The sequence below is a fragment of the Podarcis liolepis genome (genome assembly GCF_965112155.1).
Source record: "Podarcis liolepis genome assembly, chromosome: 12".
Taxonomy (NCBI): domain Eukaryota; kingdom Metazoa; phylum Chordata; class Lepidosauria; order Squamata; family Lacertidae; genus Podarcis; species Podarcis liolepis.
In genome coordinates, this window is record NC_139563.1 from 9,327,297 (window position 1) to 9,340,131 (window position 12,835).

Genomic DNA, 12,835 nt, shown 5'->3' on the forward strand with positions numbered 1-12,835 from the left:
TGTCCATGACAGACAACTTCTTGATGGTAGGGCAGTCTGACAATGGACTGATTAACCTGATGGGGTTGGTAGGCTTTCCCTCCCTGGTGGTCTTCAAGCAAAGGCTAGATAGCCAGCTGTTGGAGATGCTCAAGCTGTGGACCTCCTGCATCAAGCAAAGGGGTGGGGGAATGTGGCTTGCAAGCCATCTCCTCAACTCAGATTCTAACCCAGATATCCTTGAATATTAGTTCCTTCAGATCAGCTACTTTAAACTCGGCACATTTCCTGGTTTAAAAGTGATCTGTGTGTAGGAAATAGTGTGTAGCTGGTGTGCAGGTTGAAGTGGAGTGGTCTACACATAAGTTTCATACTACATATTTCCCTACATCAAAGTGCCTTCTGTGTAGGATTTTTGCAGCCTTCCCTTGAGGAAGGGAGTTGTCTTGGGGTTTCCAAAGCTTTGGAGCTGAATCCCTCTTGAGTTTTATAGGCAGGTTAGTTTTCCAGAATAGCTTTCACGACAGAGATTCTTCTGCTAATTGAGGAAAGCTTCTACAAGTCTATGATTCTATGAAACTTCCAAGTCAGTGGATGACATCATAACCAAGGAGGAAGTCACTGAAGTGTTTTGCTCTCAGTCTGCAGGCTGTCTAATAACTTTCTCTAAATCACATTTCTTTCCCCGTGTGTCTTGTTAACTGCGATCATCTCTTTCCCACAAGGGAGTTCAGGGTGTGTCACTTCCTCTCCTTGGAAAAGAATTTTAACTACTCCATAAAACTCCCTCTCTCTAGGGAAGGAAAAGTGAAGCCTCTCTGGATTAATATATGGAGAAGTTAAAGAATGGCTCAACAAAATTAAGTAGAAGTATGTCTTGAGCTGGGGTGCGATAGGTTCTGCTTTATGATAAACTTGCTGGATAGGGCTGTTCTTTGAGCCTCATAGCTTAATTTGTACTTCTATCCCCATTACATTTTCACTTTTTGGAAATGCCACTCCATTCTGTTCTGGAAGAAGAGTTAACAAACAAATAAATGCAATTCATGAGGACCAGAAACATGATGTCATTGCTGTTGGTTGGCTTTAGAAGGGAAAACCCCATTTCAAGCACAGCTTTGCACAGATTAATAGCATTGAAGTGCCTATAATTGGACCACTGAAAATGAACAACCTTTCAGGGAGCATTATTAAGGGGGCTGAAGGGGGCTTGATGAAGTTCATTGAGAGAAGATGAGAAGAGCTTTTGAGAGTGAGTCTTGGTGCAGCTACATAATGTCTAGACGCACCTTTGCAAGGCTGTTTGCATATTAAACTGGGCAGGTTGCCTTAGTGAAAAGCAGGTATGGAAGCCAGGGTCCTGATTGATCATTCATTCATTCAGTGCCTGTTGCATCTATGGCTGTGTCTCAACATTTGCACATCCTAATCCAAACAGTTCTTTTTTTTCTCTTTTTTTTTGCTGGGGGGGGGGAGCTGGGAGTCTCCAGCCTCTCCCATTTCTCATTCTGCTCATGACTTGCTTTCCTGCTGAGTGGCCCATGAATACCCACTTAGGTCTACACACACGCACTCCCCCTTCTCACTGCCTCTTGCCCTATTTTTATTTCCAACATATGTCTGCAACCGGAGGCTAACTAGCAATTTCAGTGATGCATGAGGCAGCATAAGTACGCCTTTTCAGATGTTATTGTGGGTCCTGGAGGCATAAACATTTATCTCTTGGTGATTCACATGGCATTTGCCATGGCAAGGAGGTGGCTTTTTTGAAATTCCATTATCTTGTCAGCTCCCCCAAAACAGTGAAGAACATGTCAGAGGCTTTTGCTTGTGCCTTTGAATCTTTTTTCTAAGGAGCACTCTTGCCGATGCTTCCATTACTTCTTAAGCATCTTAACCTTGAACCTGGATGCTTCCAAACACCTAGGAGAGGCTGGGTTTGATACCAGCACTGCATCTCATGGCCTATTATTTTCCTTGGATGCCTTGGATATCTTCCCCTTCAGTCTATATTTGCATCTTCCCTTTAAAAATGCTTTTAATGATGCCTGCTTTATTTGCTTCTTGCACGGTTGAGGCATTAACCTCTTTGGAAGCTATTATTTTTGAAGGGTGGAAGGGTTGAGGAGTTCCACAAGGTTTATTTCAAACCAGGAACACAAGAGGCTGCCTTGTAGCGGATTATCTATTGTTACCTCCAGCTAAGAATTATGTACATAGTGCCCTCCAGATGCTGTAGGACTACAACTCCCATCATTCTTGACCATTGGGCAGTGCTGGCTGGTGCTTATGGGAGTTGTAGTCCTACATTTGTTGGCTGCCCTTGATCTACACACTCAAGAGCGGCTTAAGACGTTTTGTAGAGTTGCTAAAGATTCAGAAAAAGCGCAGCCAAAACAATCAAGAGCATGGCCAACGAGGCTGATGGGAGTTGTAGTCCTACAGCACCTGGAGGGCATCGGATTGGGGACAACTAGTGCAGTGGATAGTGGCGCACTTGAACCCTCTTCCTCCTTCAGGAAGTTCAACGTGGCACATGGGATTATCCCATATTCATCTCAACAATCCTGGGAGGCAGGTTGGGCTTAGAAATATGTAGTAACTTAGCCCAGTGCCCCCTGCTGACCTTCATGACTGGGCAAGAATTTGTACCCAGATCTTGCTGCTCCAAACCCAGCATAGTTCATTATACCAGGCTTGCTCCTAGCTCACCAACCTGAGGAGCTGTTGGTCATTCTAAGTATGGGGTGATTTCAGAGCCTTCTCCCAAGCAAGGCATTAGCTGGAGTTTTCCTGCTTAAATACAATGTGCTCCCATATATCCCTGTTCCCCCGGCTGGAGGAAGGGAATATCTTTTCCAATAAGAAAATGTAGGAAGGGAGAGGATATGGTTTGTTTGTGTTACTAGTAGTTATGTCTAAGAATACAGTAATCAGCCCAGAAACTGGTTGTTGTACTAACACATAAGTATTGCAAATAAAGGGGATGCAGGTGGCGCTGTGGGTTAAACCACAGGGCCTAGGACTTGCTGATCAGAAAGTCGGCGGTTCGAATCCCCGCGACGGGGTGAGCTCCCGTTGCTCGGTCCCTGCTCCTGCCAACCTAGCAGTTCAAAAGCACGTCAAAGTGCAAGTAGATAAATAGGTACCGCTCCGGCGGGAAGGTAAATGGCGTTTCCGTGCGCTGCTCTGGTTCACCAGAAGTGGCTTGGTCATGCTGGCCACATGACCCAGAAGCTGTATGCCGGCTCCCTCGGCCAATAAAGTGAGATGAGTGTCGCAACCCCAGAGTCGGCCACGACTGGACCTAATGGTCAGTGGTCCCTTTACCTTTACCTTTATTGCAAATAAAATTAAGGAATAAAATAGGTCTGGACAATCGGCAGAAACAAACACCCCCATTTGTGTTTTTTAAAAAAGGTGGTTTCTTGCTGTTTCAACTCACTGATTTTAAAACATTCTGCAAAGTGAAAAGCACAGGAGCAAGTCAGGCAGTTTTCTTGGGTCACTTGGCAGCACTGTGTGGTAGACTTGCCACAGTCCTGAGCCACTGATGAATGCTGGGGGGGGGGGTCGAGGGGGTGTGTGGGTGCTTATGTGAAAGCACTAAGGCAGTATTTTCTATGCCATACCTTTGACACACATTTCCTCACGCCCAAATAATTTGGGGCACTGTAGTTTGTTAAGAGTTGCTGGGAATTATAGTTGCTGTGAGGGGCAAACTACAGTGCCCAGAATTATGCGAGGGAAATAACGTGCTTCAGATGTGTTTTAAAAGTCATGTGTGTGTGTGTACGCAACCTCAGTGCAAGGCCTATACAGTCATATCTCTTGTTATGTTTGCTTCAGGTTACATCTTTTCAGGTTGCGTCCCGCAGCGACCCAGAAGTACCGGAAAGGGTTACTTCTGGGTCTCGCCTCATGCGCAGACGGGCAAAATGACGTCACGCGTATGCGCAGAAGCGGCGAATTACGACCCACGCATGCGCAGACGCGGGTTGCATTCCTCCCAGGTTGTGAATGGGGCTCCAGAACGGATCCTGTTTGCAACCAGAGGTACCACTGTAATGCTATGTGGTACTCTGGGTTTTGGTTGAGGATATGCAGGAATTCCTCAGCAGTCAAAAGGAGGTAGGAAAAAATCACCTCAAGGTAGAAAGTTTAGGAGGAGGCCGGGTTGGTTCCAGACTGAGCCACCTCCACTTCCTGCACACACGTTTATCGGGTCTTAGTGGTGCTAACTGTCATTCTGGATTAATCGGCAATCCAAAATAAATACTGTTTAAACTTAATTTTCAATGGGGGTAAGTCTTAAGGATTCTAGGCTTTTGAAACTCCCCGAAACAAGCCTGGGCAGGCAGTCTCCCCCACCGTGAAATGTTAATCCCCAGGCTAAGCACAATGAACTCTCTGTAACTTTTATTCCAAATTAAATTGCTGCTGCAATATCTGAGGCCTATAAGCACCCTAAGGTTTCTTGTTGACCTTTTTAAAGATATATATTTTAAAAGCTAGATTAGGACCAGCTCTTGGCACACTCTGGGGATGGTGGCTGGATTTCCTAAATCCTTTCCACAAATTACTGTTGCCGACACTTTGATCTAGTAGCATCGTCACATAAGTTGCATTCAAGTGAAAGAGAGAGAGAGAAAGAAAGAAAGAGAGATGGGAGGTGCTGGGCAGAGCTGGTAGCTCAGCCCTAATTCTACCTGCTTAAATGTTTCACACAAGAGACTTTATTTCAAGGGCTGCATAACTGGTGCTTCTGCAGGTATTGTGGGATACCCAGTTCCAAAAATACCTGCCCATGAGCTGTGCTAGGTTCAGCTGATGGGAGCTGAGAATCCCATAATAGCTGGAGAGCCACAAATTTCCCACCCCTGCTTTCCTTTCTAACAGCCTTTCCTTGCTCCTTTTCCTCTTTCGACAGTGTGGTCCAGCCACTACAGTCCAAGGGAAAGCTAAGCTATGGTTTAGCATTATGTCCAAACCATAGTTTAATATCCTTGCTCTCACACTTGGGTGTGTGCACACCTGTGCTGGGATCATGCTTACAAGGCTAAACCATAGTTAAACTCAAATGTCCAAATGCAGGCAAAAATATAGCAAGCAGTAGTTTGTATACTCCCATCGTTCAGCACCCAAACCATGGTTTGAGCACATATAACAGGCAGATCATGGTTTGGAGCTGCTAGTTTGCCTTTCTTCTCAGCCATTTCTGCATTCAGCATTCAATAACTGGGAGGCAGAGCCATGGCAGGAACACTGGCTTGGCAGAATGTTTGAACAGAACAAACCACCCTTGGCACAGGCCACAGTTTGCCAACGTACATGGTTTCTGAATCTGGCTTCCCAGCTAACTGCAAGCTGTTCATCTGTTCAGAAATTACACCAAACTGCAAGTAAAGCTTCCTTGAACTATGCTTTCACTGATGTTCTAGAACTGAGCCATGAGACAAGTAACTTATCAGGACTTGCCAATTCAAACTGGCAGCTGTGCAGGAACTATGTTCTGTGGGGGCTTTCTGTCTCTGAGTGCTGGGGACAAAGAGGTAAGGCCATCGAAAGGCGTTCAAGAGCATTCATTGAGTGAGGTGCAAAAATCATTAGGTGGCTTACGAGTCACCCATTCCCTATCAACCGCATGAAGCTGGACACAAATGAGAGGATGAATATCTTGAGATAACTGGTGGTGTAATCAAGCGCTGCCCCCAATTTTACTAACACGTTTCTTCCCTTCCATATAGGGTCTGTTCTGGATGTCATTAAGCACATTGTGTCAAAAGGAGAACATAAGAGCGGAGTGCTGGATGAACCTGTGATAGCCACGATCCTGAAGGAGGTGCTGGAAGGACTGGAATACCTGCATAAAAACGGACAAATCCACAGGTGGATCTCTTACTGCATTTATAACTTGCTGTCTTATATCATGCTTCTTGTGGGGTCAACGTGCCTCCCAGTCTGTTCCGTTTGTTTGTGTGTGAGGCAGGTCACATTTGTTTTCATCTGACATGTTAAGAGCTGTGGCAGAGGCAAACTTGACACACTTTCTCCAGAACTGCCTTGCAAGCCTGAGTCACAATTTGAATACAGGACCCAATGTTCGGGAGTGCTCCTGTGCATTGCACCCACTTTAGCTCTTCTGACACATTTTGTATTTGCTTGTTGTTGGTCTGGAATTAATACCCAGCCATTTACTGCACTCATACACTTCCCTCCTGAAGTTTGAAGGCTTATTTTTATTAATATTGTCTCTGCTTTTAAAAAATACAATAAAATGCTGAACTGGTCCATCAAGCTCAGCACTGTCTACACTGGCTGGCAGTGACTCCCCACTTTGCAACAGCCTTTTCCGCCATTGACTACAGCCTGCATTGCAAAATACCGGTAATTCTATAAAATAATGCATTTCTGAAACTCGAAGACGTTTCCACCCTCTCATTTTCCACTGGTCAGGCCATTCTTTTTGATCATTTCTGGATTCCCCCTCTCCCAGCTTTTTGCTTGCTGAGAAGTACTGCCAATTGCATTCACGATTGCCAGGTTTATGTGTTACGTTTTCACTGCACGGGTGCCTCCAAAGCTGTCACCGTATAGAGACTTTTTTTCCCTTGCGGACCAGCTCCAAACAGACGTTGTTCTTGGGGTGCATCTGCTTGCCTGCTTAGAGGTGGAGCTGAACTGGAAGAGGAGTTTCAAGACTTTGTGGAAGAAATAAGCTCCAAGCAGCTTATCCAAGTTAGCACAATAAAACGATTGTTCGGGGCCTGTGCAGCGGAAGGCCTGAGTCATAGCTCACACCTTTAGCAGAAAAGCAGCCCAGTACCATCAGAGCCATGGCGCGGAGGCAGGACGAATGCCTTTAGTACATCTGACCAAATTTGGCACCCAGCTTATTGGCGGAGTGAGAAGGGAGTCTCTTTCTGGAGTGGAGCCTGCCTTCCCCCTTAGTTATCGTATGTTTTGAGAGGAGACGGTGGGAAGAACAGGTCAAGCTGTTAAAGTAGTGCATTGGCAGGGACCTGACATGTTTGTGTGTGAGAGGGAGGGACAGAGAGAGACATTCGACCCTGCAGATGAGTGTTAATTTAAACACTCTCCTTTCTTTTAAAATATAAGTTTATGGAGTAAATGGCTACATGTGGCTTTCTTGTCTTAACATTTTCAAAGATTAAGCCACATTTGCTTGCTTTTTTTTATTCTTAAAAAATGTACTCGTTTCACTACCCTCCCTCAAGCCTTCAAGGGCAGGAGAAGTATAAGTTTTACCTACTACAAGCCTAAAGGTGTAGGTGTGTAGGACCCAGTACACTTTATAGCATCTTGCATTAGCTAGTTACTTGCTGGGCCTCCTACAGGGTATTAAAAAGGGGGGTGGGATTTGGGTATTTGTTTGCTGTCTTTGAGGGCTATTTGGCCTTCTCAAGGTGGTTCACGTCACAAAGAATAGCATATGACTTTCACAATAAAAGTAATTCAATTTAAAAGAGAACAACAACAAAAACTGCAGCAGCAAATGAAATAATGCGTAAAAGTTCAGAGCGGCCTCAAATTTAATCAGTTAAATCTTGCTGGGCCTGTGGGTATAATTAGGCCTAGTCTGGGTCCAACTGGTCCACCAGGTTGTTTTCCCCAAACCGTGGCCACCTGCCCCTAACCCATCAACAGATTCTGAGTAGGCAAGGACATGGCTACAAAGGAACGACTAGGACCCGATCATTCCTTTGCAAGCTCGCTGTCAATTGCAGCCAGCTGATTGGCACTCTCAGCAAGTGCCACTTTGAGCTATGTAAAGGCATTGGCTGGCTTCACGGTTTCCCCCACATTGTGATTTTTGCAGAGCACCCACACCCACACACCATGATTCACACTATATTGTCCAGTCAAAAATTATGAAACCAATATCATGATATGGACTTGAAACTGGTTTTTGGACGATATATCGCCCAGCCCCAAACACATCATGATTCATGATATATTGCCAGGTCAAAAACTATGAAATCGATCACAAATATGGACTTCAAACCGGTTTTGGATGATATATTGATGTATTGCCGAGCCCTAAACAGGATAAGGGAGAATTACCCACCATCTGATGCAAGTGACTTCTCTCTTCCTTAACACTGGGCTTCTTGCCATGAGCAACATTTCCCCCAAGCTTCTTTGGCAAGGGTTTAGGGGAGATTTGGCTTGGGAACTTTTGTTTGCTGTGGAAGACAGCCCAGTTGGGAAGCTGCCATTCATGCAGGAAGTTCTAGGTTCAGTCCCCCATGTTTCCGGGTAGTACTGGGAAAAACTCACTGCTTGAAACCCCAAAGAGCTGCTGCCAGCCAGTGTAAGCAGTCCTGACCTAGTTGGTCCAAAGGTCTGACTCAGATGAAGGCAGCACCCTATATTCCTGTGTAAAGTGCTGCAGGTGAGCAATCCCTGTTGAGCATCCAGGTAATGCACTCTGTACCACCTGCAAACTCCTCCACGGTCTTCAAAGGTTGCCCTGGTGTGCCAGAGGTGTGTTGCACTGCGGTTAATCCTAGAGGCTTTGAAGGCCACGGAGTGTGTTCTGTGACTAAGGAGGGGGAAAAGGAGACCACTCCCAGGCCTGAGTGACAAGAGGCAGTTGATGTGTTAAATATTTTGCACCACTCCCAATTCTGGACGCTTGACTTGCCTTTGCATTTGTTCATGGATTATCATGTGTCCAGTTGCTTGATGGATGATCCTCTATAATCTGTAACCAAAGCAAATGGGAGAGCTGCTGGGAAGTTACTGGGCAGAGTTTGAAACTTAAGCCCTTTCAGGTGGTGCTGCTTTTTCTTTTTTTAAATAGCTTTCTGACAAGCCAGTCATGGTTAGCTTAACTGGATGGCTTATGATCAGCTCTTGTGTAACTGAATATTTTGACAATCTTGGAGAGGAAGCAGTAATACTATGTGTGTTGTTGTTTTTGTTTTTCAAAAAATGCATCTTAGCTTCGGGAGGTTTTCCTTTTTGGTATGCCGGATTGTTGGGGCTGCACACAGGTGCTCTCTAAAGTCGGTCGACATGGCTGAAATATAAAGGTTTGCTTGGGACATTCTGAAAGCTGACCCGGGTACCATTGAAAGTGAGCAAATATAGACTCAGGGCCTAAATCTATTGCAGCAGAGGAGGGCGATCCTGTGGCTGCTCCAGATGTCATTGGACTCCTGCTGCGGTTGGACTCTGGCTCCCATCAGTTCCATGCAGCATGGCCAATGTCCAGGCACGGTAGAAGCTGTAGCCCAACAACACAGCCACAGCTCCCCCACCTTGTCCTACAACTGTGTTTTGGTAGCTTGGGTCCACCTGTGCTTGGCGGTGAAACAGCCTCTCCGCTCTAGAAATTGCTCACACAGAGGGACAGCTTCACACATTCCTTAGTGGCGCACCCAGTGTTTGAAATTCGCTAGGTGTCAAGCGCATTTTGCACATGGCTATCGGCCACGTGTGACCTAGTGAACATGTCTCCGTCACCTGGAGGTGCGCGTCTGGGGATCCTTGGATCTTGCCTGTTTTCACACACCAGCAACACACCCTGTAGAATTCTATCTGTGGTATTTCATCTGCACAATCAGAAGAAATCTCAAGAACCAAAAATTTGTACTGAAAGATATGACTTTCAAGCCTCCTGGCCCCAAAATGGCAACTAGGCATTCCATTTTGGTGACTGTAAAAGGTAAAGGTACCCCTGGCTGTTAGGTCCAGTCATGGATGACTCTGGGGTTGTGCGCTTATCTCACTTTATAGGCCAAGGGAGCTGACGTTTGTCCGCAGACAGCTTCTGGGTTAGGTGGCCAGCATGACTAATCCGCTTCTGGCGAACCAGAGCAGTGCACGGAAACGCTGTTTACCTTTCCACCGGAGCAGTATGTATTTATCTACTTGCACTTTGACGTGCTTTCGAACTGCTAGGTGTGCAGGAGCTGGGACCGAGCAACAGGATCTCACCCTGTTGCGGGGATTCGAACCACTGACCTTCTGATCGGCAAGCCCTAGGCTTTGTGGTTTAGACCACAGCGCCACCCACGTCCCTTGGTGACTGTAACCCTGGTATAATGAGCCATTTGGTGCCCAGCTTATATATCAAGAGTTTCTAACACTGGGCACACCCAGCCCTGGCAATGGGAGATGTGGCCCATCATCAACATCCATGACTGTAGGAGACACACATCTGCAAGCTTGTGTTTTTCTTGCTTTTGTGTTCTTCACCAGCTCATATGCTTCGTTGGAAAGGATTGGGATTAGGTACGGTTGCTTTGTGCCCTGTTTGGACAGAGGCAGCATATTTCTGCCTAATGGGTGCTGAAGACCACTAGGGATGGCTGCTTCCACCTTGCTCTGCTTTGAAGATTCCCAGAGTGGCACAAGGGATGTTGCCTTCCACAGAGTCAGACCAATTGGCCCAGCCAGCTCAGCGGCTTTGCAGGTTTTGGGGCAGGGAGCACTCCCAGCCCTGTGTGCTTGCCTGTTTTATATTTTCTCTAAGTCTGGCTATCCCTGGTGATCCCAGGGCAGACAGAGGAAAACTTTTCCTGACTTCATACATACACCTCCTGAGAACATTGTTTTCAGAATCTGGGTAATTCAAGACATCGCGATTCTCGCTCCATTCTGCTCTATGAAGTTTCCTGTCGTCGTAAAGTGTTGACATTTATGCATACTATTTTAATTGTTTGGGGGTTTTTGGTTGTTTTTTTTTAAAAAAAACCCTTCCCTTTCCCCCAAAGAGCCCTGCAGGGATATATATTTTCCCACTGCTTAAATGCGCTCCTTTCTCCAATCTCTCCTCCTTGCATGTCAGAAATTCCAAATCCGAGCTGCGCAAAATTGGAAAAATGTCAGCTGTAATATTTGATTCCTCAAAAGATTGGTCAAGGCCCCCGGAAGCGTAGGAACAGAACACGCCTTTTCCCCCTGTTGGATGCCGACTCATATTTCTGGGATCCTGAGTAATGCTTTGACAAGATTGCTCACAGATGCTGCAGTTGGGAGTGTGTGTGTTTTTAATTTTGAAGAAGAGGAAAATCCATTCTCCGCAGAATTGCTATGGAGACTATCAAAGACTGCAACTCTTGTGTTAACCATTGTATCCTGTGCGATTCTTTTCTTTTCCCCATCCTCTTTCCGACATCAGATGGTTTTTGCTTCAGGGGAGTTTGTAAGTGGAGAAATCCAGTGGGAACAAGGAGGTCAGGAGAAAAAATTAGTGGGGAGGTTGCCATAAGAATGTGGAACCCGGTCTCTCCTCTCCTCTTGGTCTCCTGGGCCTCAAGGAGATTAGGCTTCGACCAGGGCCAATGCCTTTTCAGCTGTGGCCCCGGCCTGGTGGAATGCTCTGTCGCAAGAGACCAGGGCCCTGCAGGATCTGACATCTTTCCGCAGGGCCTGCAAGATGGAGCTGTTCCGCCAGGCCTTTGGCCAGAGTCCAGTCTGACTCTTCCTCTCTCCTTATAAGAACTTGCATGAAAGTGGCCCCCCAACTTTTCTCACAGGCTCATATAAGATCAGTATAAACAGTTAGGCCTGGTGAGCATTTAAGGTCCCCATCTCTAATTTGCGGGTTGCCATCTGATTGGATTTCACTTTGATTCTGATTTGATTTTAAGATGTATTTTAATTGGTTACTTGATTTTATGGTAATATGTTATATAGTTGATGTTAGCCGCTCTGAGCCTGGTTTTGGCTGGGGAGGGCAGGGTATAAATAAAATTTATTATTATTATTAGTGTTGCTTCAAGGCCTCCAGAGCTTAAGATTGATTGAAACTTGTTGCCGGTTAACAGCCTTACACTTGCCCTTGTGAAATGTAGGGGCTGCTGCAAGCACACGCTGTTAACCACGATGAAGGGATTTAAGGGTTCATGGGGTTATTTGATACTATCCCCCTCTTGTCTTGGGGGGTGGATTTCCACCCTCCCCTTGGCCTTAACCTCACAGATAAGGGCTGCGTTGGCACCGACCTTAACTATGGATAAGGCTAACCAAGTTTGCTCTTCGACTGTGGAAAGACCACAGTGCAGAGCATAGCTGTCAACCTTCCCTTTTTTTGCGCGAAATTCCCTTATTCCAGCGCCGTTTCCCGCTGCTTCCCACTGCTATCCCGGATTGTTAGATATCCCATAGACTGTCCCCGGGACAGGTGAGGCTGCTGATCCCTTATTTTCAAATCTGAAAGTTGACAGCTATGGCTCAGAGTCAGAGCAGTTCATTTAGAAGGTCGCAGGTTCAATCCCTGGCACTTCCAGTTGCAATGGGAGGTGATGTGAAAGGCATCTGCTGAGACCCTCAGCGCAAGGCTCGCTCATGTGGTTTCCTCTAGATCAGTGGTGTCCAAACTTTTTTCAAAGAGGGCCATATTTGATGAAATGAAGGGCCAACCAAAGTTGACAAAGTTTAATCTGGCCACAGGGGCCAAATTAAACTGACTGGTGGGCCGGATCAGGCCCCCAAAATGGACTTTGGACATGCCTGCTCTAGATATAATAAAAATGTTATTATTTGCACCCTGCCCACCTGATTGGGTTTCCCCAGCCACTCTGGGCTCTTGTCTCCCATCAGTGTGGTGGAGAGTTAGTTGCTCTTGGGCTGGCTATGCGCAGGTGCAAAGGATGTCCGGCATGGAAGCCAACGTTCAGTTGGATGGTTGGCCCCACTGTAACACTGCCCCAGGTGTTGCTCTTTCCTGTTCCTCATGGGAATAAATGGCTGCCATTCATTTACGTGGGGGGAAGAGAAAGGGTACGCATGCAGGCGTCATTGGGGTGATGGGGGGTGGCAGGGCTGCTCCTGCCACTAGTGACCCCAGCCGTCGAGAAGCACATCTGCTTCTGGGGTGGCG

General features: G+C 46.4%; 1 protein-coding gene across 2 annotated transcripts in view; it reads left to right on the plus strand.

Annotated features, from left to right (window-relative positions):
• OXSR1 (oxidative stress responsive kinase 1) overlaps window positions 1-12,835 on the plus strand; it is an 87,049-nt gene that overhangs the window by 34,542 nt on the left and 39,672 nt on the right. For both annotated transcript variants that reach the window (XM_083467037.1, XM_083467036.1), the window contains exon 4: window positions 5,727-5,868. In XM_083467037.1, the coding sequence (XP_083323163.1) occupies window positions 5,727-5,868 (142 nt within the window). The remainder of the gene's footprint in view (window positions 1-5,726; window positions 5,869-12,835) is intronic.